General features: G+C 36.8%; 1 protein-coding gene across 4 annotated transcripts in view; it reads right to left on the minus strand.

The window, feature by feature from the left end:
• The window catches only part of EXOC6 (exocyst complex component 6), a 184,969-nt gene that overhangs the window by 118,582 nt on the left and 39,990 nt on the right, over window positions 1–26,397 (minus strand). For all 4 annotated transcript variants that reach the window (XM_054034887.1, XM_054034886.1, XM_054034888.1 and 1 more), the window contains exons 2-7: window positions 23,521–23,692; window positions 22,176–22,223; window positions 21,999–22,089; window positions 20,923–20,968; window positions 5,689–5,893; window positions 1,460–1,615 (exon numbers count right to left, since the gene is read on the minus strand). In XM_054034887.1, coding sequence (XP_053890862.1) covers window positions 1,460–1,615; window positions 5,689–5,893; window positions 20,923–20,968; window positions 21,999–22,089; window positions 22,176–22,223; window positions 23,521–23,692 — 718 coding nt within the window. The remainder of the gene's footprint in view (window positions 1–1,459; window positions 1,616–5,688; window positions 5,894–20,922; window positions 20,969–21,998; window positions 22,090–22,175; window positions 22,224–23,520; window positions 23,693–26,397) is intronic.

Genomic DNA, 26,397 nt, shown 5'->3' on the forward strand with positions numbered 1-26,397 from the left:
GAATTCCAATTAGAGTCCTATACATTTCAAAGAACAAGTGAGCTCTTAGACCTTGGGGTATGCTATACCTTCTAGTTCATAAGTATTTTGATTATACAGCCAAACTGATTTAGACAATCTTGAAAAGAAATTCAAGACAAGTCCAAGGGAGAGCCAAATGCAACCAAAATATACATATGGAGACCAATAAAAGGATTTTGTTATATCATTATTATTATTTAGTGCCCTTTTAATATCCAATTTGTGCATCTTGGTTTCCTCCAATAATTCCTGAGGTTTAGGAAAGCATACTGGAAGGTTAGTAGACTGGTGAACATGGAATTCAGACATCACTTTAGGCAAAAACTGTGGGTTGAAACACAAGACCACAGTAAACAGAGACTCAAGACAGTCAGAGTCATCTCTGTTGGTAGATTTTATAGCCACTTAAAAACACTGTTTTAATGGACAAGCGATAGAAAAAAATATGCCTGAATGGCTTGTAGCATTCTTTTACTATTAACTTCAGGCCTCATCAAAGTGTTGGTTTTCTCACAGAAGGGTAGATTAAATGTTCAGGTCCCCTTTTTCCATTACAGGATTAGAACTTCCTTTTTTTCATATTAGAAAACAGACACTTCATTCACTATTTTCAGGAAATAATATTTAGGGTGTAATCCCTCATGCGTCATTTAGAAGACCAAACTCATAAGGAGCACATCGTAGCTGAAAGGAAACTCTGTAACTTGAGATCTTTGAGATGCACGATCCCTATCTGTATTCCACCATGGGCTGAGCATGAGCATCGTGAGTCAGAGACCAGAACATTTTTGCTAGGAGTGTCCTTCAATCTACTCCTGTGCAGTTCTTCTCCTCACACAGCAGACGGAGGGTATAAGTGGCAGTATAGAACGACTGCCTCTCCGGTTTCCTGGAGAGGCAGGATTGAAGGACACTCTAGTCTCAGATGATGGTGTGCATGCACACCCACAACGGAATACAGATAGGGGCCAGCACTCAAAGAACTGTTCTTTTAACATAGGTTAATATCCACTAAAAACACAGAAACATAATGGCTACAGCAGTGGCAGAATATTCTCACGTCAGACAATTCTAACAGGTTACGTATCATATACAGTGACTAGATATGGTACAGTAAGTGATAAGTTACAATTGAACTTCTATAGAATTACAAGTTATATTTACATTAATGTCCATAAAATTGTTACTACAAGTAGCATGAATATAATTAACATCTTTTTTTGTTTCTTTTCAAAGACTTTGATCCAGCAAACTTCTCCATGAGGGGGACCTTTGTTCCTCCTCAGAGTCCTATTGATTTCAATGGGGGGGGGGACCCTATCCATGCTGTGCTTATTGCAGGACCAAAGGCCTACATTTGTACAACAGAAATATTCAATTAATGCTATAGACTTCACTTTAAATAAATGATATTAATATTGAATTAATACTAAGTTACCTCTTCTTCATGTTCATCCTCTTCCTCAAGTGTTCGCTTGAATGTAATTTCATACTTAGGTTCTGGAACTCTGCCATTAATTACATACATATTCCTCCCATAGTTTACATTATTCTGTTTCTGAAGAGCTGTATTAAAGGTTTTCTGTTGCTGTGCCTGTTTTAGCAAGACATATATTTAATATCAAAAGAGAGGGACTGCAAATTTCATTAATGATCACAGATCTGAATATACGCTATGACTGTAAAGGCAGACTGTGATGTTTTATGCACTTGGCAAATATTGGTTTTAGTGGGCACATATCAGTATAACTCCAAGGCATACATCATGCAAATATCAAAAGTAATGTCCTTAATCAACTTGCAATCATCATGAGTTCAAAGGTTAACCTCACCATTTTTTTAAATTCTCAAAATGTAATTTTAAAGAAATAATCACAAAATAATTATAATGTAATTATGTTATTAACCAGATACTGCATATAAAATATGAACATTTAAATATAATAAAATGATTATATAGTTAGCTATCTCCAACTACATAGATTTTGGCCTAGTTTAACTGAGAAGAGTCATATGTAGAAATCAAGAACTTATTTTATGTCTATACTTTCTACTATTACAAGAAATATGAAAATGTGACTCAGTATAATCTTGTAATCATATTTCATCCATAACACCATAGCTACGTTTACACTGAAATTTTGCTTTTGTAAGCCAAAAGAGAATGCCCCGTATACTAAAAACAGAATTAGGAAGCTTAAATTACAGAAGGACAAACCAGCTTGAAAAAATAATCAGCCCAAACTAAACTTAAAGGATCATAAATGTTTGGTTAATAACTTACCTATTGCAATCACCACATCACACACCAAACCACTGCTACTTCTTTGCTGAAGTGGCAGATAATTTTAGGTTGGGAAGAGTTGCTGGACAGTCCACTCCCTGCCTCTAGCAGTCTCTCTCCTTCAGGAGATGCCAGCAATCTGCTCTCTCCTCCCAGTACTGGTGGTACCTGAGAGAGGAGCTAGGGCTGTCATCTTCCCTTCCCAATCTCAAAACCACCTTTATGTCTTATTAATCATCATATGAGACCAGATAACTGATCTCCCTGATCTGGTGCAATAGGACACAGTAATCTCTTTCCTTGGGTTCCATTAAGCTCACTGCTTTAAAATATCAAAGGAACCAGGAATGTCAATGTGCAACAATTCTCCTTCCATTCCCACAAAAAACAGTAATATTGCAAGGAGGAAGGGATCATACCTACTCTAGGAAATTATAATATTGCACCTCACTCAGGGCTACAAACCTCACAAATCCCTTTTACATTTCAAAGTGACCAGATAAATGGAAGTTAATGGAGGGGTTACTAGGACCTGCAGCACCATAGTGCAGGAGTTGGAAGTTCTGCCACATCTTGAAAAGTGAACCCAAGAGTGGAATTTTGAGGGAAATAAAAGGAAGGAAAACTTCCTGGCCAACACCCCGAGGAAGGCCCAATGTTGAGGGCAGGTCAGGATAATATAACCTTGGGCCTCCCTCTGAAAAGGAAGATAACCAACCAGTGGGCTCAGCAACCTGTGAGGTCTACACAGCTGGAGGTGAGTAGCAGGCCCAAAGTCTCCTTCTTAAGAAGCAGGATACTCATCAGAGATGGTAAAAAGTTCCTTGGTTTCTATCTCCCTTTTCACCCAAAAAGACAATGCAGGCAGAGTGTTTAGTAAGTAAAGTGAACCATGTGTATGTGAAAAGTGATTTTAGGCTCTGGGAGTTCTAGTCTCAAAGATTAGTACAGCTAAGCTTCCAATAAGAATATTAAATTTTGGATGCTTGTTTAAATTGGACCGTCAAACGTTTTGTTGTTTGCTCATCACTATCTTAAATACAAAAGTAAAACTGGCTTTCAACAGAAGATCAGTAAACTGGAAACTAAATCTGGTCTAAATTTTGCTGGAAAACAGGACAATTTTTCACAAAAGTTTTTGTGACAATTTCCCATTGGAACCACAACTAGGAACTTCTCACTTATTACCTCTGTACTGCAAATGAGATTTAGAAACGTTTTAATTTATTTCAAAAATAAAATAGCTCAACAAATATTCTTTCTTTCAGTACATGGAAAGACTAACTTGTGGGGCTTTAAAAAACTATAATGTACCGTATGTAACTCAGTACACATTAAGAGTTTTAAAATATATATGAAAAGTTTCAAAAGCACTATGGAACCTAGACTTTAACTTGATCTGCTAACTTCTGTGAAAAACTAAAAAATCCTTGTAGTCACTAGGATTTTACCTAGAGTTGGTTAACTCAAGTTAAGAACACACTTATTTTTCCCTAAGTGAAGACAAAGCACTAGTGTAGTCACAGTTTAATACCTCTACAATTGCATCTGCTGGTTATGTTCGACCAGCTAACACAGTTGTACAGATGCTAAACTGTGTCTACACTAGGAAAGAAAGTGTATTTTAAACGTGTTAAATCGTAGTGAAGAAATGACAGTTGTAGTTTTAACCCATTTGCTGGCACAGCCTAGCATAAAATACAAATTCTGGTAATCTGGACACATGTTTGGGGAGTGTCCATATTAGCTTTATAAACATGTTAATTCTTTCAAGTTAACTGGTAATCAATTAACATCAGGTTAAAAAAATCTATTCCGTTCTACATTGCATTTTAAACCCGGGCCCACTCAGGTTTGAGCCCAAAGCCCCCCATCATCCACCCACAAATCTGTCTGACTCTGATTGGCAATCATTCAGGACCTAGGTCCTAGGACCCACCTGGGAGGGCAGGCCTGAGCCCAAGTCCCACTGACACTTGAGTCCAAGTCTTAGTATTCAGTTCTGTGGACATACCTCAAGCCACAGACCCAAATCAGAAGGTCTGTGTAGTGCAGTATGGACATGTTAGCACAGTTGAGAGACCCAGGTCCAGCAACTGTAAATCCAGATTTATGGTGCAGTGCAGACACTCAACTGCAGGTTTGGAAACAGAATCCACAAGCACACGCACCACAGACCCAGGTTTACAATGCAGCGTAGACATACTGTCCTCATAACCATAATATCTGAGTGCCTTCCAGTAGTGCATCAAACCACATGACTAACATCGGTCAAGTGCGGTTCGTTCTCTCTCATCCTTTCTTCAGGGGGAAAAAATATACGTGTGCAGTAAAGTTTTTTGTTTTGGTAGGGTTTTTTTATTGTTGCTGTTGGGTTGTTTTTTTATGTACAAGCTGCTATGTGTTTGTGTTAGTGTTAGAGAAGGCAAAGTCAAAGAAGTGTGCCTTGCACTTGGAGCAGAAGGTTTGTGAAGGTCCACAGTTCCAGTGGGAGTTCATTCCACAGTTTTAGATGAACCTGCAAGAAAGCTTTCTCCTACACAGATGACCTTTACCAGTGGAAGAAAGCATTATTGAGCCGAAGTTACACAGTTGTTGACCACAGTTCTCATCTCTGAGCTTTATGCAATCTTTTAAATATCTTGGACCCAGGCCACTGAGAACCTTGAAGATAAGAACCGAGACCTTACACTTGACTCGGTGTTCTATAGGAAGCCACTACATGGAGCAGAGGACAGGCTTGAGTAATCATGGTAATCTGTGCTGCTGAGGAGATGCATTGTAGCATTTTGTACTAGGAGTTTCCTATGGGCTGATGGCTTCATGCGTAGATGAATGTGTGTCTAGAAGTCTAGACATACTGTAGGTGTTAAGGGATGTTTCAAGTCACGCTAACTAGATCAAGTTATCTAATTCAACTGAAAAAAGCATCTCATTTTTCTAAGGATATTCAAGGCTTAAGGGGTTCACAGGATTGGGGCCTCAGTCACTTTTAAATAGATTTATGACTTAAACTGTAATAGTCTCCTATTCTGCTAAAATAACATATGGGGAAAGAGACACTCACTATCTATAAAATTCACACTTCACGTTGCAATTAGAAATCTGAAATTATATTTTTTGTGTTTAAAAAAAGGAATACATCTGCTGATCATTATTTTTCCAAAACACAACATACTCTGAATTTTGAGCCGCTTTAAATGAATGTTGCTCAAATTTGTTTTAAAAAAAAGAAAAAAACAGAGAAAAATCAGAAAGAGAAGTGCAAGTGGAAAAAAGCATATTTTAAGTATCTGTATAATAAATGAGATTAATACACTGATGCTATGTCTATCTTAATTTAATAATTTTTCACAAGAACGAAATTATTTTATGTAACTTACCTGCTTCATTGCTGTTTCCCCTATTTTGTCAGAATGTTTTCGAATACTCTCTAAAAAGTCCTTGAGATCTGACATGGAAATTTCTTTAATTTCTTCACGCAGTTTTGGAAGATTTTCTATCATTATTTGGCAAAAACGATATTGGCTAACTCTAGGAAGGTACGTATTTTCTAACTGTTCCATTGTTTTTAAAGCAGAATAATATCTGTAAAGAGTTTAAAAACAGGTTATGAAGACATCTTATAAATTTTAAGGAAGCGTGCTTTGTTATTTTTGCTTCTGTAAGCCATCAGAATCATACATATCAATATACAATATATGATTAAAGCATTTTATACTTACAAAAGAGTTATGTTTAAAAAAAGGTCAGTCTTAGAAAGCTGTTAGTTTAGTTAGAAAATCAAGGTGGGTGAGTTAATATCTTTTATTGGCCAACTTATGTTAGTGAAAGAGACAAGCTTTCTAACAAGACAAGCGTTTCTAATTTTTTAGTTACAAAAAGTTAGCCAAAGTGACCTGTCAATTTGAAATCCAGTCATTTTCAAAACAGTTAAAAGTACTCTTAAGTACAAAATTAGGCTCCACTGTACAAACTGTTTTGTTCAAACTAACCCCTTGTACTATTCGCAAAAGCTTGAAGAGTTGGGACCTTAATATTATAATAAAATCTAGTTAGTTCTGTTTATTTAGCTTAATTTATTGTTTCATCGCTACTAAATATATTTTTATTAATTTCTTTGATTTTCTAAAATACAATGGTGAGTGCTTGGGGTGCCTACCCCATACATTTAAAATAAATCACAGAGGATTAACTCTAAAAGTATCTGCCTCGCCATCCTTAGAGAAATAAATATATACATACACCACCTTTTTCCTTTATGAATATTCTGTTCAACAATGCACTTTTTTGCTGCAAGCCATGATTTAATACTAATTTCAGTTGCTGCTAAGTCCCCACATGAACAATAAGAAAAAATGATTGCCTATGGTAAATGCAGTGAAACGGATTATACTCAAAGTGACAGTCAGTGTATAAAATAAACTGATAAATATACTTTTTTCTAATCTTTCAGTTACAGTTATCGTAAAGCTTCTCTCCCTGCAAACACTGCTGTACATAACTACCCTTATTTATGTGAATAGTCCCCCACACTGACATAAAAAGAAACTACTCATGTGAATAAAGTGTGCATGTTTGCAAGATCTGACCTTAGATATGATTTGTAACAATAGTAGACAAAAATTGTTCAGAAACTACTGTAATGTAAATTTTATGCTAACTGTATTCCTTTAACAGGTCAAATTTTAAAAGACAAAATTAGGATTTTTACCCATCTCACTTCATGTAAGTGGATTTATGACCTTAAAGGATTTGGGGGAGAACAAGTTAGCCTTAGCTATCTTTTTTTTTTTTTTTTTTTTTTTAAGGATATTCAGACAGCTTATCCCATTTCAACAGTCTCCCTTTTTAAAATATTACATCTTTATATGGCTCACTTATTTTTCATCAGCTATTAATGTAGAAAAATAAATGCTTAGAAAAATAAATTGAGAATTTTTGTCATATATCAAATTAAAAGAAAAATGATTATTTATTTCTGAAAATGCTGTACAACCACCATAATTTGAACTCCCAAACTTGTATGCCAAGTGAGCAGTCTTATCCACAGAAATACAACTTTTTTCTTTTTTTTTAAAGTAAGGACGAGCACTCGTCTAAATTTGCTATGATCTAGGCCAACAAGTTGCAATAACAAAAAATTACTCACAATGGACTTTTAAATGATGTACAGATTTTAGTATAATGTTAATTAGGAAATCACAGACTTAAAATAATAGGAAAAAAGTCATCAAATGCCTCTTTTTATGATTAGCTTGATATATCAAAATTTCACACAATTCCATGCTATCTATCCAAATTCTTCATTACACTAAGAGCCTGTAATCTGTGGAAAACTAATATACGGAGACAGAGATGCAAAATAAAAAGAGTACCAAGTAGTCAAAAAAAAAAAAAATCCCCTGCATAAAGTGGTACTAAATTGAGGAAACAATAGAAACCCCTCAGATGCAACATGCAGTGTACGCCTTTTAGATTAAAAATAGATGGCTTTGTTCATTTTCATTTTATTTTGTACAACATTCTGAACACATAAAGCGCTAAGTGCTTATTATTAGAACCTCTCTCTTTTCAAAAAGTTTCCAATGTGTTCTCATTAGAACCCAACAAGTTGCCCCATACTTTCCATTCACCCCCACAGTCAGACTCACAAACACCATGAACTGTTAGAACCCAAGGCGAAGCGAGAGGCACAGGAAACATACAAACCATACGATATGAGACAGCCTACTATATTAGCAGGTATGATAATAAATTGTTCTGTCAACAAAAATGTTGCCAATCACTCAGCATGGAAGCCATTTAAAATAATTTTTTAAAAAAAACATTATTTTGGGCAGAATCCTGACTTCTGTAATTTAAGAGTAATGGTACAGAAACTTCCTAGTCAAGAAGGAAAAGGGGTCAAGTTTAGGTCAGGCTTAGTTAATATGTTTTCTAAATGCAATCTTTTTCTTAGCGTATATGCAAGATAACCCCTTTAGTTCAATTTTAGTTGTTTGTGTTGTAGCTTTAGCTTGTCTTTCTCCTTATAAGCCCCACACAATCAATAAGGGAACTGACTGACTACATGATGGAAAATTTAACATACACAAAGTTCTTTTAAAACATACAAAGTAAAACTGGAAAAAAACATCTCTTTCAATTATGGTAATTTTATGTGTTAATTAAAAATAATAGTACATAAAACTTTTGTGAATACATAAGCAAAAACCACCTGAGTATTTCAGCTGTAAATTTTGGTTCTATACAAATTCTCTCACTTCAAGACGGTTGAATTCAGTATAGTCAAAGGATGGGGGGGGGGGGGGGGGGAATTGTTCTTTCTCCAAGAACACAACTGCTTTCAGTAGACTGCAAACAAAGTAGTTTCAAGTGTAAATTAGGAGCCTTTGCTTTATTGTATATTTGCCTTCTGTTTATTTTATATAAAGCAAGTAGAATGTTTTCAATAAAAAGGGTTTTTTGGTCTGTGTGTGTGTCTGGTTTTTTGTTTTTTAAAATAACAATGTCCAAGAGGGCCACATGGTGAAACTTCTAAGGAGGAATAAGTCTATAATAGCATCAAAATCATATAAAAGGTTTTTATTTAAATTATACAAATCAGCTTATCAGAGCACAGTTAGTTCATCTGGAAGGTTTTGACGGCTGTCTCTAAGATCAAAATTAACATAATCCATTTTCAATCCATTCTAGAGTTGCTTACTAATTATATATATAAGGTCCTGAGCGCGTGCGCACTCTCTCTCTCTATGCATACACATACACAGGACCTTGCCCCTTTAACATCTGTTCTGATAAAGCACTGAAGACATAATTTGAAAGTCACCAGCAGGTTAGGATTTAAGCTACAGAGTTTTGCATATCATTTCATGGTGTTATTTATTTTAATTTTTTATCTAGAAAATATTATTTATGTATAAATGGGACACAAGAACTTTGTCATAAACATTATTAGCTCTCAGCAAATGTAATGAAATGTTCAAACTGAAAGTGACTAATATAAATGAGTTAAGCAACAATTTAAACATTTTAAAATGTCCTCCTTTAAGATATAGAAGTGCATGGTTACTACCTCCTCTGAGCAAGTCTTGCAAGAGTAACTTAACTAATACCCAAGTTTTGAAACTATGAGGACATAAAAATGTGAAGTAGCAATAAAAATCATATGACATAAGACGGCAGAGGGCTGATAAATCGTCCCATCAGGACCAGAAATCCACCAATAGGATTGATTTGATCCCCACTGACACCTCCAAAATACAAAAACTTCTAATAATATAAGGAAGCAGATTTGGTGGGAAAACAAAAAGAAAAAAATTATTTATATCTGAGTTCACTATCTTGTTTTGATACTTAATTGACCCCTTACAGATTGTCTAAGCCCCGTCTATAGGGTAGGGAGGCCCACCTGGGAAACACAGAGGCTACACCACACACTTTTCTAAAAGAAGTTCAGAAAGGCATGAACCTCCTTGCTGACTAAATTACTTCTGCGCATAAAACAATAAATGATACTAAAAATGGCATGGAGGAGTTCCAAGAGAGAAATGCATAGGTGGAGTGTCAAACTGAGGGCACTGAATCTTCATCTCAAGCCATAGCTGCTGGAAATAAAGGTGCTGGGGGCACTGACACACCTCCTGGCTTGAAGTGGTTTCCATTATATACAAGGTTTACAGTTTGGTTCAATGGATCTCGGCACCCCCACTATAGAAATTGTTCCAGCGCCCCTGGCTCAAGCTCAAACTAGTAAAATCAACTAAAATTGCTAGAGAATCCAGGAAAAAAATGGAAAACATGGGGGACAGAGCAAGAAAATTTAATCTCGCTGAAGGAGATCTGCTTTTTTCATACAGTACTTCAGCAAGAAAATCTTTGCAACAGAGCCTTCTGACCATGGATTTAAGACCGAGTTAATTGTAGCCATCTCCAAAAACCTGCTGCTGCTAATAATCATAATAAGAAAGAAAGAAAGAAAGAAAGAAAGAAAGAAAGAAAGAAAGAAAGAAAGAAAGAATCTTAAAATTCCATGGCAAAGAAAGAAAAGCTTTAATTAGCCAGAGAAGAGGACTGAATCTACAAAAAAGGAAAAAATAATGTTCTTCTCTGACATGTGTGTGCCCACTCGGAGAAGAATGCTATATATACTACTGTAAAAAGACTGAATGAGAAGAGAATATTCTTTGTTCTTTCATATCCTGCCTAACTCAGAGAACTTTATAGAAATCAAATTAAATTCTCCAGCAGTATAGTGATATCTTGGAAAATCAAAAGGTATCTAAATAACTAACATGTGAACCTAACCGATAGCCACTGAAAGATAAGCCAGAGAAGAGGAAAAGAGATGAACTTTTAAAAACTCATTAGTGCGTGTTTACTGTTTACTTGTTTGAAACATTAAAAAATAAGGGTGGTAAAGGATGCTATAGACAGGGAAAGAGATAGCTGCAGTATTCACATGTGTTTCAAATTTACAATTATACAATATCTTTACTTTATAAGGAAATTATAATAATTTTCTCTTCTCTAATTAAATTCATATCATGCAGGGTCCGACAGCATTCTTTTTGCAGAATAAGAGTGTAGCTCAATACTTTTTATTTAATTAGTAAATGTTTACCTCTAGAATAGGTGTTATTTTTGTACAATTATGTAAGAGGTAAAAGTTGGCACCAGTATTATTTATTGATTCCATTACCTAGTGGGGGCTACTGATGAAACTGTAGGAGGAAAAACAAAGCAAGCATTGAACATTAAGTTATAAAACCTAAAGATAGTTACAAAAAATAAAAAGTATATTTTTCAGTGTATAAATTGGAATGATATATGATGGGAATACTAGCATTATTGCTATGGGATGTGCCATAGAAGAAGTGGCACTTAGAGGAAAATTTTTTGTATCTGTATCAAATCACTACGTGTGCACTGTCCCCTGCCCCCCTCCCCGCTCCTCCCAATGCATACACGCATTATGCAACAGGGCAGGACAACATTTTTTTTTTTAAGTAAAACTGATATTTCTAACATAAGATACAATTAGATCAGAGGATGCAACACCTCAAGCAGGAATTGAAAGGACTACAAATAGTGTAATGTTTAGGGGAAAGCCAAATTTTTCTCCCCCTACACCTCAGGAATGATACTGGTGATGTGTTTTTCCTCTATGGGAGTAGGGAGGAGAAAACCCCAGTATAGCATCAGGGCAATTGGCACTGACTTCAGCAGATCCAAACCAGGACTTCCTGGAGTTGATCTACATTGTAGCAGGAGAAGCTGCATCTGCTACAGTAAAAAATTTGCAGGTCACATATTATGAGCTCTCTGTATATATCTTTCAAAATGGAGTTTGCAGCCTGGTATAGATAAATACAGAGCAAGAGCTCAGTCTCACACAGATTCTTAGGCTGTACAAATTCCCCAAATCATCACATTCAGGAGAGAAAACAAGCTAGGGAAGGAGATTCTAGGGGGAGAAGCAACCCAACATGCAGGTGGTCTACACGAGGCAGGAGACCATGCTTGCTTCCTGGACACAGATGGTCCCTCAAGAGAAGGATGAGCTAGTGAGAGGAACAGTGTTTAGGATGTTCTACATGACTCGATTCAGACTGATCTGAAGCATAGCAAGAGAGCTCTCTTTCCTCCATGGATAAATTAGGGGAACATTTGCAATGACAAACATTCCTCTGTGGATAAAAGTGATTTGAACTTTCTTTCTCAGAAACTTTCCCGTTTTCTGAGAGTGTTGCCTAGCCCAGACTTGTAAAAGAGCTGAGATCCTGAGCTTTTCTAGGAACAAAAATGATGTACTCATTGAGATCTGTAGGACTCAAGACCATAGGTATCAGTGTCCTCAGACTTGCAGGATGCAAATGAGGAAGAGGGGAACAGGATGAGGGGTATAGGTCTTTTGAGAGAACTGGGAAGCTTAAGCCATCTTCCTCGGGAAGGAGGGATTGGTCTCTCAACCAAGTCAAAAAAGCTACATAGTAATGGTGGGGATTCAGAGCCATCTGTGGGCTAGTAATCTCTATTTAGTTCCTTCGGGGGAAGTAATCCAAAGAAGTTATTGTGATCATAAAGAAGGCAACGCAGATTACAAACACTGGGGTACTGCATGAAATACTTAAGGCAAAGAAGCATACACCACATCAGTCTTGGGGAACCCAAAGTCTAGCATTTCCTTTACCTCTGACCAAACCTTTCCTCCTGGAAGACATGCTCACTTCTGAGTGGGCACAAAAAGCTAACAGAATGGGAAAAAGGCATGTCCTGTCTTAAGAAAAGGCCCCAAATATTCAAAAAATCTGTTAGAAAACTTTTAAACATTTAATCAGCTTCAAAAAATTCAAGGTGGCAGTGTCCCATTAAGGGGGAGTAACCCTTTCCTTCAACATGTTGAAAAAAAAATTATTTAAGGAGATACAAATACTGTGGTTTCCTCTAAAGGGACCCACAAGTCAGAATATAACCATAACAAACTCTTTAGAAAGTTTTGATTGGTTACAAAAAGGAAGGTGAACAATCCTTAACCATGGAGCATGCTAGAACTTTGGACAGCAAAGCACTGATTCAGAAGTACAGGTTATTACGGCCAAGGCACAGTGTGGGTTGGCAAAGACATGCACTTATGTAGGTATACAATTTAATTCATCCTTCAAACAAAAACATTTTTTTAAACTTTGTTTTTGGAGCAATTTTTTCTCTCATATATAGAGATCTCTCAATATATAAGGAGAGGTGGAAAAAGTGTAAAATCGTATAAACTATGAAGATTTGGTAATTCATCCTTAATTTTCAGTAATTTACTAAATTCCAGTAATTTTCTGAAACCTCACGAATAAATCTGACAAAGGGTTAAGAGGCATGTAAAGCAGCTGTCAGAATACACAAATAGAAGCAAGCAATATGGAAAACCAATGTTTTCGGGGGGGTCATCTGGAAAGTTGCTACTTTAAGATATCTACACGCATATTCTCGGTTATCATTGGCTTGAAATCACCTAAGCTTCTTTTATTGTCTAAGTGCCAAAAAATGCATCAGTAAAAAAACCAGTTAGACTATCAAGACTTCTGGTGTTGAGTTAAGTTAAATATATCATAAACAATGACAGTGAGAAAACATAATGTTATCAGCATGTCATATTTAAACAGTTTTAAACATTACTTCTGAAGATATATATCACAAGTTTTTGTTTGGTATTTTGGGGATTTTTTTTTAACACAACTCCAGAAGGCTTGATTCAAATTTTGAAACAATATTTGACAAAGAAACTTACTTGGCACTACTCTCCTTTCCTTTTCCTGACTCAGTGTATTGCCTATTTAGATTGTAAGCTCTTTGTATGTCCTGTCCTCGTACTAGTCTGAAAAACACCTAACTTGCTGCTGGTGGTATATAAATAACAAATACTAATTAAAAAAACAACCTTACATAAAATGAATTTCATATTCAATATGTTCATACAAACTGGTTTTAAAAATGGTCAGTGCTAACAGAAAGAAAGCCATATGACCTGGGTACAGCTACAAAAGTAAAAAAAAAAAATTAACGTCAAAGAGTCACCATCTTGACTGCAATATTACTTTTGTGAAGGAAGGGAATCCCTGTAGCCCAGTGTTTCTTAACCTTTTCAATACCAGGCAACAGCTTGCTGCCTTCCTAAACTGTTTCAGGGAGATCTCAGGGACTGGCGCCGGTCCACAGACCAATCATTGAGAAACACTGCAGCCAACTACACAGCTTAAAAACTTTTAGATTTAAAGCACTTCCTTTAAAAATACTATTCAAGCAATCCACGAGGGTGGTTGCAATAGGGACTGTGCAATTTCTGTAGTTTTCCTCGGACAGCAACCGTTTACAGCTATTTTCTTCACAGGGATTGAACTTGAGTCACCTCAAATACAAAAAAAAACCACCAAAAAAAACACAATATGAAAGAATAGGAAAGCACCACCTGGCTTAACCCACCTGCCTACTTTTGGTCCATCTCAATGCTTCCCACTTGTTATTTAACCAGACCTTTAAATCCCTTCCCTTCTATAGGAACAGGTGTCTCAAACTCATTTGTATTCTATGTTGACCAACTTTCCACTGTAATATACTCTATAAGTTTATTACCATTTGGGGTGGGGGGAGAAATTCTGCTTTCATTCCCTGCTCACTCCCACTATCATCTTTTTTTATGAAAGGCCACCTACTTTTTGAACCATTTACCATTGTGAATAATTTATCTTAAGAAACTATCAGTCTATCAATTTTGAAAACATCACAAAGTATCTTTTTTTACAACAAGACTGAGCCACCATCTTTTCCTTGGAAGTTAAATTATTGATATCTGTTATTACTTTAGTTGGCCTATGTTTTGCCTTTCTAAAGCAGCACCAGCCTTGTAGTACAATGATCTATATCATACTATTAGGATTCTGTGATATTGCAACCACATAATTTGCTGTAGAATTTACTCTTTGCCATAGAATTGTGTCCCAGCTTCTCAGCTTTCATTTTGAAAATGTTTCTGGTTCTTGAAGAGATAACGTGAAAAACACAAACCAAGCATAAACTGATGTAGTGATGCTTGCCTGAGTCTGCAAAGTGCCTAAAACTAAAACTTTGAGATTTGTGACCTGCCCCTTTCATCCTAAATAGGGACACGTGCTCTTCACAATTTGGGCATTTTCCCAATATCCCATAGAATTCAACATTTTTGCCAAGCACTTCACCATTTTGCTGCAATCAGGACTCCCAATACTTTTTTCCCCTCTCTCCTTGCACTGTGACGACATGCCTATATCTGACTCCTGCTCTCCAGCTTTCCCTAAAAGAAGTTATTTGAATTACAGTGCATGCTTGCTGCACTGCTCCATGAAGCTAGGCAAAATTGGATCATAGAAGCAGAGTTGGAGTCCAGCTCGTAACCAGGAGAACCACAAGCACAGACTGGTGAGCTGGGGGATTTAGAAAACAACACAGCAGTTGAGAACCGCTCAACTAGAGACATTAGCCATTGTAGTCAGCTATCAGCTTCCCTCTTCTCGGGGTACACTGGAAAAGGAAATTCTGAGCTGGGCTACGTGGAGAACGGCATGGGAACAGAGACTTGGAGCTTCATCTAGAGAGCACGATGAAAAAATCCATCCTCAAAAATAGTCATAGCTGAAAATAATCAACAACGAATTTAATGTCACTTCATATATTTCAACTGTGAGCGTTTGTTTGTCTGGGGATGAGATGAATGGGAATTAGAATAAATTTACATTGCCACAGAATTTAGAGGTTGCTGCTGTGGAATTTGGTCCCATTGTGCTGTGGTTATATACTGCACTCATATAGCACCTTTCCTCTGAGGATCTCAAAGTCTTGGTAAAACGTACGAATCTCAACTCTGTATGAGATAAGGAACCATTGTCTCCATTGTAATGTATGGGTAACTGAGGCACAGAAGGGCTAAGTGACTGTCCCACAGTTACACAGAAAGTCAATGACAAAGCCAGAAAAAGAACCCAGATCTAAACCTCACCCACAAGATCATAGTCCCATCCATCTTTCCTACATTGGCTTAAATAAGGTCCAACAACAGCCTTAGCAATCTATTTATTTGTTTACAGACATTTCTATTGCACTCATTGTAGTACTGAGTGCTTCCTACAGTACACTAACAATGTCAGTGCTTTTGTATCTCTTTCTCTAACAAATCCTGTTGTAGTTGTATATCCATCATTTTCTAAAGCAAAATCTGTAACCTTATTCAAAGACACATACAGGCAGCCACAAGCTATAAGATATAATACGGTTAAATAAAAAGCATGGTATGATTAAGTCACTTTAAATCAGTCTTTAAAAGAAAAAAAATAAAAGCCTGGAAGATTCATTATAATCTATAAACCCATAGCGAGTAATAAAACACTGGGAGCACCAACACCCCTTCCCTTAAGCCCCTTTCTCCCAAGAGTTAACCCCTCCATAAAACTCTCCAACGAGTCTTGTCTGTTTAGAGCAGACTCCTCATTTATTTTTCCTCACAACTATAATTCTTGTCAACTTGCATTATACATGGCTCAGGAGATAGTTAAATGGGATACAGAGCCTTTCACCCCTAGGTCACCAGTTCAAATCCAGCCCAGGTTGGTAGTGACCAAAAATTGTTACCAACAGATGGCTGTTTGGAATCCACTGCGAACCTTCATTCTGGCAAAGTAAAGCAACACATATTCCAGACACATACTTTGCATTATCTTAAAAGGTGATGTCTATAGTTGGAAGTAAATGAGCTTCTACTCTTTTGGCTTCTTTACGATGTGTAAAGAAGTCTTAAAAGGATTTTGTCCTAAAACCAAAAAATGCCACACCTTTTTCTCTGCTTGTTTTTTTTTTACATTAGCAATTCTGATCTTGTCTGCCATTTTATGGAAACTGGAGTACTAGTGAAATTATAGCATTTTAAAAGATAGAAATCTGAGAAATTGAGGAGGAAAAGTATTTTTATTAGTTTTTTGTTTTTGTTATAATTAATTTAATGTTAATATCCAATAAACTCTTGTGAGAAAAAATGTCTTTGTTAAAGAGTCAACACCCTTATCTTTTCAATTAAGATTCAGTTCAATGAACATTCACATTCCACATCTCTGACACTCTCAAGAAGTTCTTCCTGCAAAAATAAGTAAGACCAGACTTGCCATTCATTATATTTGTATGGTTTAAAAAAAAAAAACAGAGGAGAAAAAGCTTCATACCTCCTTTACACATCATAAAGGCAAAAAAAGAGGACAAATCTAATTTTAAAAAATCCATAGAATGTTGCCTTTAAGTCAGTGAAATATTTTTGTGTTACAAAACATGCCTGTAAATGGAAAAATAGTAAATTGAATTCAAAATAAACTATCCCATACACCTCACACTCCACTGTGGAAAAAAACTGTGCCTCATGGCTTCCAAGAATTTCTATTAATGTGTTATTTTGAAGTGCCCATCTGTTTATGCTTTTCAGCTTTTTAGTCAGTTTTAAAATTACAAATATTCTAATATTCAATTATAAGCATTAGCTTAGACTATGTACAACCTTTCAGTAGCAATATATACTGAACTATTAGTAAGTATACTGGATTATTGGTACATGACATGAGTTGTGACATAAGAAGCCTATGCAGACGTAATCCCTGTTCCTCAGCTACTTTAGCAAAACTTAAAGAACACAACATCATGTCTGCTTGGCAGATATAAGATGAAGTCATTGAAGTCTCACTGCAATGGGACCAGAATTGTTGGAGAGAGGGAAGAAGAACCACAACAGCAGCATCACACTGACCCTGTGGAAGTCCCTCCAGTGGTACCATTGCAGTATTAAGGGGAACATGGCTAGTGTACAGTCCCTCTATGGCAGGGGTAGGCAACCTATGGCATGCGTGCCGAAGGCAGCACGCAAGCTGATTTTCAGTGGCACTCACACTGCCCAGGTCCTGGCCACCGGTCCGGGGGGCTCTGCATTTTAATTTATTTTTAAATGAAGCTTCTTAAACATTTTAAAAACCTTATTTAGTTTACATACAACAATAGTTTGGTTATATATTATAGACTTATAGAAAGAGACCTTCTAAAAATGTTAAAATGTATTACTGGCACGTGAAACCTTAAATTAGAGTAAATAAATGAAGACTTGGCACACTACTTCTGAAAGATTGCCGACCCCTGCTCTATGGCTTTGTTGCCTGGCAAGCCACAGGAAATTACCACCAGAATGAATGTCAACTTCCACAGGATACCACTCCATGCCCTCTATGCTCCCCCACAGGGAAGACTAAGTCATAAGGAAACAACAGTCCAGGGATTGGCAACCTTTGGCATGTGGACCATCAGGGAAAGCCCCTGGCAGGCCGGGCCGGTTTGTTTAGCTGCCGCGTCCGCAGGTTCGGGTGATCGCAGCTCCCACTGGCCGCGGTTTGCCGTTCCAGGCCAATGGGGGCTGTGGGAGCGGCGGCCAGCACATCCTTCGGCCTGTGCCACTTCCCACAGCCCCCATTGGCCTGGAACGGTGAACCACAGCCAGTGGGAGCTGCGATCACCCGAACCTGCGGACGCGGCAGCTAAACAAACTGGCCCAGCCTGCCAGGGGCTTTCCCTGACGGTCCACGTGCCAAAGGTTGCTGATCCCTGCAATAGTCATACAGTTAATGACAGAGCCATACTACTGAGAAGAAAGGAGCCTGAGCAGTAGCACGAAGATACTGTCTCTCATCTTGAATGCTCTGAGGCAATGGTTCTCAACCAGGAGAATGTGTACCCCCCTGGGGGTACACTGAGGTCTTCCAGGAGGTACATCAACTCATCTAGATATTTGCCTAGTTTTACAACAGGCTACATAAAAAGCATTAGCAATGTCAGTACAAACTAAAATTTCATACAGACAATGACTTGTTTATACTGCTCTATATACTATTATACGGTAAGTATCACACTGAAATATAAGTAAAATATTTATATTCCAATCAATTTATGTTATATGGTAAAAATGAGAAGGTAAGCAATTTTTCAGTAATAGTGTGCTGTGACATTTTGTATTTTTATGTCTGATTTTGTAAGCAAATCATTTTAAGTGAGGTGAAACTTGGGGTATGTAAGACAAATCAGACTCCTGAAAGGGATAGAGTAGTCTGGAAAGGTTGAGAGCTAGTGCTCTAGACCTCCATGGGATTTCAATACAGCTCTGAGGATACTGATACTATTAGAGGACCTCCCGCTTCAGCATTCCTTCTAGTGGGATGATGATGACATGTCCTAACCCCTACTCTGTTGGGCTGATACCTCTGTAATGCCACAGTTCTTGACTTGCAGTTTCCCATGTAACATTTCCTCTCCTGCAAATTTTTCTACAGGAGGTGACATAGCCCTAAATCTTTAGAGGACTGAAGTTTATTTTTAGCTTTGAAGACTACTGATGAATACTCAATAATAGTAAAAAAAAAAACCAATCAACCCCAAAGAACCAATGGGAGTCAAACTACAAAAATAATAGATTACCTGAAATCAAAATGCTGCTAAAAAACTGCCATTGTAGCTCACTCATGTGATCCCTCCATGAGTCCACTAAGCAATTTAACACCCCTGCCAATTATAAAGCCAGACTGCTCCTGTCCTGTGCAACAGTGCAAGGAAGTGAGAGGACATGACCACTTTAACCAGGGCCAGCTCCAGGCACCAGCTTAACAAGCAGGTGCTTGGGGCAGTCAAAGGAGAGGGGCGGCACTTGCAGCAATTCGGGGGCGGCAGGTCCCTCACTCCCTCGAAGGACCTGCCGCTGAACTGCCGCCACCAATCGCGGCTTTTTTTTTTTTTTCCCAATTGCCGCCGCCGATCGCGGCTTTTTTTTTTTTTTTTGCGCTTGGGCGGCAGAAATGCTGGAGCTGGCCCTGACTTTAACTGGTGTGCTGTATCACCACTTGCAGCATGCAGGAAGCAGCAGGCTCCACAGAACAGCTATTCTAGCAAGCAGAAAGTGATAGCTGTAAGTTACGGAGCAGGAGCATACGCTACAATGAGTATAGGTCCAGGGAGTTTACTTCCTCTTCCCAGAACAGTGGATAGGAGACTGTGACTCAAGGATTCAGTCTCCCTCTAAGGGCAGGTCTACACTTCCTGCCCAAATCGGTGGGCAGAAATCGATCTCTCGGGGATCGAATTATCACATCTCGTCAGGACGCGACAATCGATCCCCGAATCGACACTTCTACTCCACCAGCGGAGGTAGGAGTAAGCGCCGTCAATGGGGGAGCCGCGGAAGTCGATTTGCCACCATCCTCACAGCGGGGTAAGTCGGCTCCGATACGTCGAATTCAGCTACGCTATTCACGTATCGGAGCCGACTTACCCCTATTCATAATTTGCGTATCTTAAATCGACACCCCCCCCCCCCGTAGTGAGGACGTAGCCTTAGGCTGCTCCAAAGATACTGCAACAACATGCTGCCCCTTACTCTGAGAAGATTGCAAACCAGTGATCTAGCCCATAGGTAGTAAACAGCAAACACTAATCCAACTCTGACGTCTAGAGAATGTCTTTTAGAGTTCACATTTTTGTGCATATAGTAAAGAGAAAATCTTTACACATTACACTAATTGTTTCAAATAAATAAGAGACTAACAAAATTTCTGCCTCTAAAGGAAGATATATAGGAAACTGAATTATACATTTTCATGTACTGTGATAGATTACCAGGGTATTAATGAACCAAAAAGGGATCATTATTTTACCATTTCTACTGAGCTCCCTAAGGATCACTTTTATTCTTGGTCCTTAAATTGTTTTAGAGTATTAATAAAAGTTTATACTTCATGTCATAAAATATATTTCCATTGTATTCATGCTTGTTTAAGTAAAAATTGTTTTCTCAAGTTTCTTAATTAAGATCCTAGAATTGTTTTATTTTTCATGTAACGTCTGTTAATTTGTAATGGCATACTTGAAACAAAGGCAAGGAATGATGAAAAGACCTGACTATATGATTCACTATGTCTTGACCTTACTAGTCTTTATCAGTCTGTTAATAATTGTAAAAGACAAGCAGATGAACCCATTCATTAAAAAAGTTACACTTCAGTTATAGAAAGAAATTCACTCACCTTTTTACATTCATCTGCTCTTTTAGTTTGCTGTACATTTCCAGTACTATATAAAACAAAAATATTAACCCATTTAGATCTTATTGCAAATTAAATACTCTAGTTAATAAGAAAAAGAATATATACTTTAAAATTAGAAGTATATACTGTATATTATTTTAGTCTTAGTTTCACTTACACACTTTTCTCAATAACATCTTACAATATGAAGACCAACTAGAAGTAGCAAAAAATAAGGTTCTAAATTGCAGATTAAGAGAAAAAAGTAAACTATTAAAGAGAAGTTAATTAGTAAAGAATTTAAAATGAAACAGTAGTTTCAAACATTTCTCAATGTAAACACACCAACTTTTGTTTAAATATCTGTCAACCAATTATGTTCATAGCACACCATAAAAAACCTGGGGAATGTCATTATGTATTATCACTTAATAGGAACAGTTCATAGAAAGGCAACAGTACCATCTACTGTCATTATCCTAAGTCACAACAGAAAGATTACGTAGTACAAACGACAAGATTCAAACCTATCTGCCAACATCATAAACAGAAGTCAGTCTTTACAAATGTACACTATGAAATACAATGTTCTCCAACTATATACGAAACAATGTCTCAAGATGGTGCTGTTCTATAACATACTATTGTAATACTGCACAATGTTGAAAGATGCTACTATAAATAACATTCACAAACTTTTTAATGTTTTCCCTTAAATTTTTAACCACAGGAAAATAAATATTAAACAACAACTTCAAAGGTTTAAATGAAAACATATTTATTGTATGATAAAACTACATATGTTTAATTTTTTCGTACAATCTATGTCCTCTTGTTGTTAGCTTGCTAACAAAGCTGTATGATTACCCTATTACAATTATTATAGAATAAATATACCATAATGAGATCTAAATTTGGACACATTTGTAAGATCCTAGTAACTCTTCTGCTAAATTTCATGTTACAGAACATTGAAATATGAGGAAAATACTTCTGTTGCATTTTGGGTACAATGACTTATCTCATTAGCTATTGTATTTAGCCAAATGTCACTATTGCACATATTTGTAACTCACCTGGAAGACACAACTGCAGTTTTTCCACTACTGTTGTAATATTCCGCTGCTGAATTCTACATCGGATGATTTCCTCTGTTTGGGCTATCACCTTAGATATTTTGTAAAAAATTACAATTAAATTATGCAAACAAATTTAATTTGCTGCAAATATTCAATTAAAAAACATTTTCTCACCTCTTTCCCAGCATCTTGAAGCCTTCGGTTGGTATCAGTAACTTGGACCTTAAAAATAATTTCACCTTTGTTAGACAAATATGCATATATTGCCCTGATGTAACTGCTCACCCTTGTAATTAGATCATGCTTCATGAGAAATTTAGAACAAAGAAATGCAAATTCAAATTAACTCTACAGCTTGAACTTGAACTTTTGATTGCAAAGGGCTTTTGTTAACTTCAATTACTTATGACAGTTCTTTCTAACAGATTCTGTGGCAAACTTCTCAAATTTACTTGGGATTTTTGAACTTTACTTGTTTCTGTAGGTCTGTCAAACAATTCAAATCATTGACCCAATTGACCACTGGTCCCTTTTTGATAACCTCAATGAGCTCTATGTGCCATTCATTGTCTGTAAGAAATGGTGATTGCATTTTATGGTAATTAAACATTCATACTTTGCTGAATGCAAACACTGGGTGGTTGATTAACATCAAACGTGGAAATCTCCAAACCACAGCAACATTTTAATGCTGCAGGTGCAGGCAAAGCTCGACCTCAGATTTTCCCACATATTAAGTGACTCATTAGGTCATCATAATAAGGAAGCACATTCTAGTTTATTAAAAATCTCATTAATTTCCAAACAAAGATGCTCAATGACCTCATTGACGCTGTATTTGGTCTCTTGTTATCTGAATATCCTTTATATAATGCTCTTCTAATCATAACCTCTGGTGAACTACGCTCATTCTGTCTGGTGTGCATATTTTGCTTTCCAAAGTGTAAAGAGAGCTAAAAGGGACAGGTCTCACAATTCATTATTCTGCATTCTGACTTCTGAGTAAACCTTAGTCCTCAATTCTAATGAATACCACAACACCACCTACTCTTTTGGAGAGCACAAGAACACTTTTTTTAAAAAGTGCAACTGCAAGAGGAGGCTTTCCAAAAGAATCAAAATTTCTAACAATATTTTTTCTGAATCTGAAATTGAGAGGTCTTATACATAATTTGGTAATCAAACTGAGAAAAACACAAGACCTATTATAAGAAATATTGTTTTTATCAATACTTTGCCTTTTAAAAGTCTTCCAGAATTACTTAATAAATTTATTTTTGGCAATGTTTTTTTAAAAAAATTATAAATGAAGAAATCAGAAAATGAGACCTAAAAATATGAACATGGCAAATTTATTATTAGAGTAAATAAGACATTTCTGAACAGCTATACAATATCTGAAAATTTAATTGTAAACATCAGGATGTGTATGTACACCATGAAAGTCTTATCCCTTAAAGAAGAAACATTCCATCTAGTATTAATCAATATACACAAGTTTAAATAAGTAGTTTCTTACCTTTAATTTTCCTGCATCAGCCCTTACTTTAAGAAGTTCTGTAATAGCATCCACAAAGCCCTGATGGTGAAAATTACACATCTTTTCTATCTCTCTGTCATGGTTACGTATGCAAGCATCTAGTTTTTCCATAAATCTTTGGTGTGCATTTGGCTGGTCATCATATACAGACCTGTTAAATACAAATTACAAAACAGAACTTTCCTTTTTCTGAATAATTTAGTATAACAGATAGGGACCGTTACTGAAATCTTAAGGTTTTCATCTTTTAAATTCAAACTTGATATCACAATGACATAATTTGTGATCCACACCGCTGATATTATTAAATAAAAGACATAATTCAAAACCGAGCTCTGAACCTGACCCTTATGGCATTAATCCCGGTGCTTAACCAGTTATATCATGGTTGACCTCAGCCTCACTGGTCGGTTACTTATGCCCTTATGCTCAAATATGAGTACAAAAGACTCAGCTTCTCTAACCACTTCAAATAGCATGGATCACTTTTTCATCAAATTCCACTGTTTGTTAAATATAAAGAAGTGCAAATATACATATTTATTTTTCTAGTATGTCTAACAACAGATTTGCCCAATTAAATACATTTTGCATGACTCTAGCCAAACACAGTTAAGAAATATCCTGAAGCATTCAGCCCCCTAGTGGACTACAATCAACAGTAACTAATAAAATGAGATCTTTTTTTCTCATAAAAAGATTTATATACAGTTCCAAGAGTGCAATAGGGCCAATATTTTAAAACACAGATGCATAAAGTTTCCACCTAAATCTATGCCTAGGCACACAAAAGTGGTCTGATGTTCAGAAGTGGTGAGCCACCATCACTCCTATTGATGTCAACCCTTTTGATAATCAGGCTGTTTTTATTTAGGATCCTAACTATGGATTTAGTTGCCTAATTTTAGGCATCCGGTTTGAAAACTTTGGCCATGGGACTTCACAGACAAGTAAGGAGTCTGTGTTGTTCTTCCTGAGCTGCTTATAATCCTACTGATGACATACAATTGAGGACTAAGAAGCAGATATAATAAATAGCAAAGTTGAAAATGAGATTTGTTAATTCCACCTGTTTTAATAAAATTTGGTTTTGGAATTTTCTGGGGTTTTTTTTGCAAGGGTGGGGGTTGGTGGGTTGGTTTGTTAATTCTTTGAAGGTAGAACTAGGATTTATAGGCCTCATGGAAGAATTGAACGTGTAGCTTGTTGAACTTGCTTAGGAGAATAGTAGTCACATGAAGAAGACATAGATTTCAGAATGGGCAAGGAAAGGATAGAGTGGGTGGTTAATCTTTAAGCTTCAACAGAAGGTTCAAAAAGGAGTGAGAGGTATGGGCAGCTAAACAGCAGAGAAAAGGACAGAGTCCTTAAATCTGATCAGTGAGGGAAAGGCAATCAAAGGATTAGAACAGTGACTTGACATGGTCACAGTGCCGGGCAAGACAGATGACTGTTGGAATGGCAACACAGACAATGCAAGAGTCAAGGAAGTCAGTAAGAAAGTTTTAGTATTGCCAACCCCAAGTGTTCAAAAATCATCAAACTCCCAAAAGTATGAAATTGGTTTAAAAATAATGAGATTTTTTTAAAACTGAATTATTTTAATTTGCCTTCTAGTTTTTGGTCTTTTCACGTTTTCAGGCTTTTTTTCACAACCAGAAGAGCTAGAAACTTACTATTTCGCTCCCAAAAGGAAAGCCGAGATTCTCACGTAATTATAGGTGCTGGAACTAGGGGTTTTGAGATTGCTGCCGCACCCCCTGGCTTGAAGTGGTTTCCATTATATACAGGGTTGCAGCCTGGTTCAGTGGCTCTCAGCACCCCCACTATAAAAATTGTTCCAGCACCACTGCATGTAATCACCTAACCTGGGCTTTAAGAAAAAACACCGAGATACTGTAACTTGGACAGAGTTTTTGGCCATGTATTGAGACAGATTATACATCTGGATTTTGAGTACTTTATTCACAAAACTAAAAATATTTTCCATTTTGCTGACACCTATAGGCGAACAGTCATAGCATAAAAGAGAGCCTTGGACAGGTCATGTTCCATGGAAACCTCAACTTTCATCTCCCCCATTATAGTTGTTTATTGCACTGTTCCTCAAATATTAGGAAAAATAAAATAAAACCAAAATATTGGAAAAGGCTAAAATAAGCAAAGATATAGTTGTGATGGAAATCATCCCTGCATTCACACCCTACAAACTACTGTAATAATCTTTGTACAAAATATGCCTTGTGAGGTATCATTTGAAAACTAATAACTCACTGGTTGATATCATATTGAAACATGTATAGTAACATAATATGTAAATTTATAAATGTGAGCTGAAATTATAACTGAGGTGTGTTTATCAGACAAGTCTGGGGAGTGGTCAAGCCCATTTCTCAAAGACATAGGACAAGCTGATGTCTCTAGCCAGATGTCATCAAAGCTGATGGGCCATTACCTATCAAGTGGACATTCTTTGGCAAAGAAGGGGAGCAAGAACAAACAGATCAGCATCTTAGCAAACAACAGCATGAAACCTCTTTCAACACAAAACTCCATAACTCCAACCTCATAGTGGGAATGAACTTCATCCAGGGGTAATCCTCAGGAAAATGCAATAAAAGGGTGACTGAACTATAAAAGTGAGGGGCAGAAACACCTCCAAGGGATCTCTCCCTATATCTCTCTCTCTCTCTCTCCTTTTCACCTAAGACAACAAAAGAAAACATTGGATTTTGGCAGCAGATCCTGGCTGAGTGTTTGGTCAGCAATGTTTCTGGAAACATGTGGTAAGGGACTTCACCTTGAACCAAGTCTAGTTCGTTAAGTTTAGTCTTTATATCTCTTATAACCATTTCC

Source organism: Malaclemys terrapin, chromosome 7 (genome assembly GCF_027887155.1).
Source record: "Malaclemys terrapin pileata isolate rMalTer1 chromosome 7, rMalTer1.hap1, whole genome shotgun sequence".
In the NCBI taxonomy this organism is placed as follows: Eukaryota; Metazoa; Chordata; order Testudines; family Emydidae; genus Malaclemys; species Malaclemys terrapin.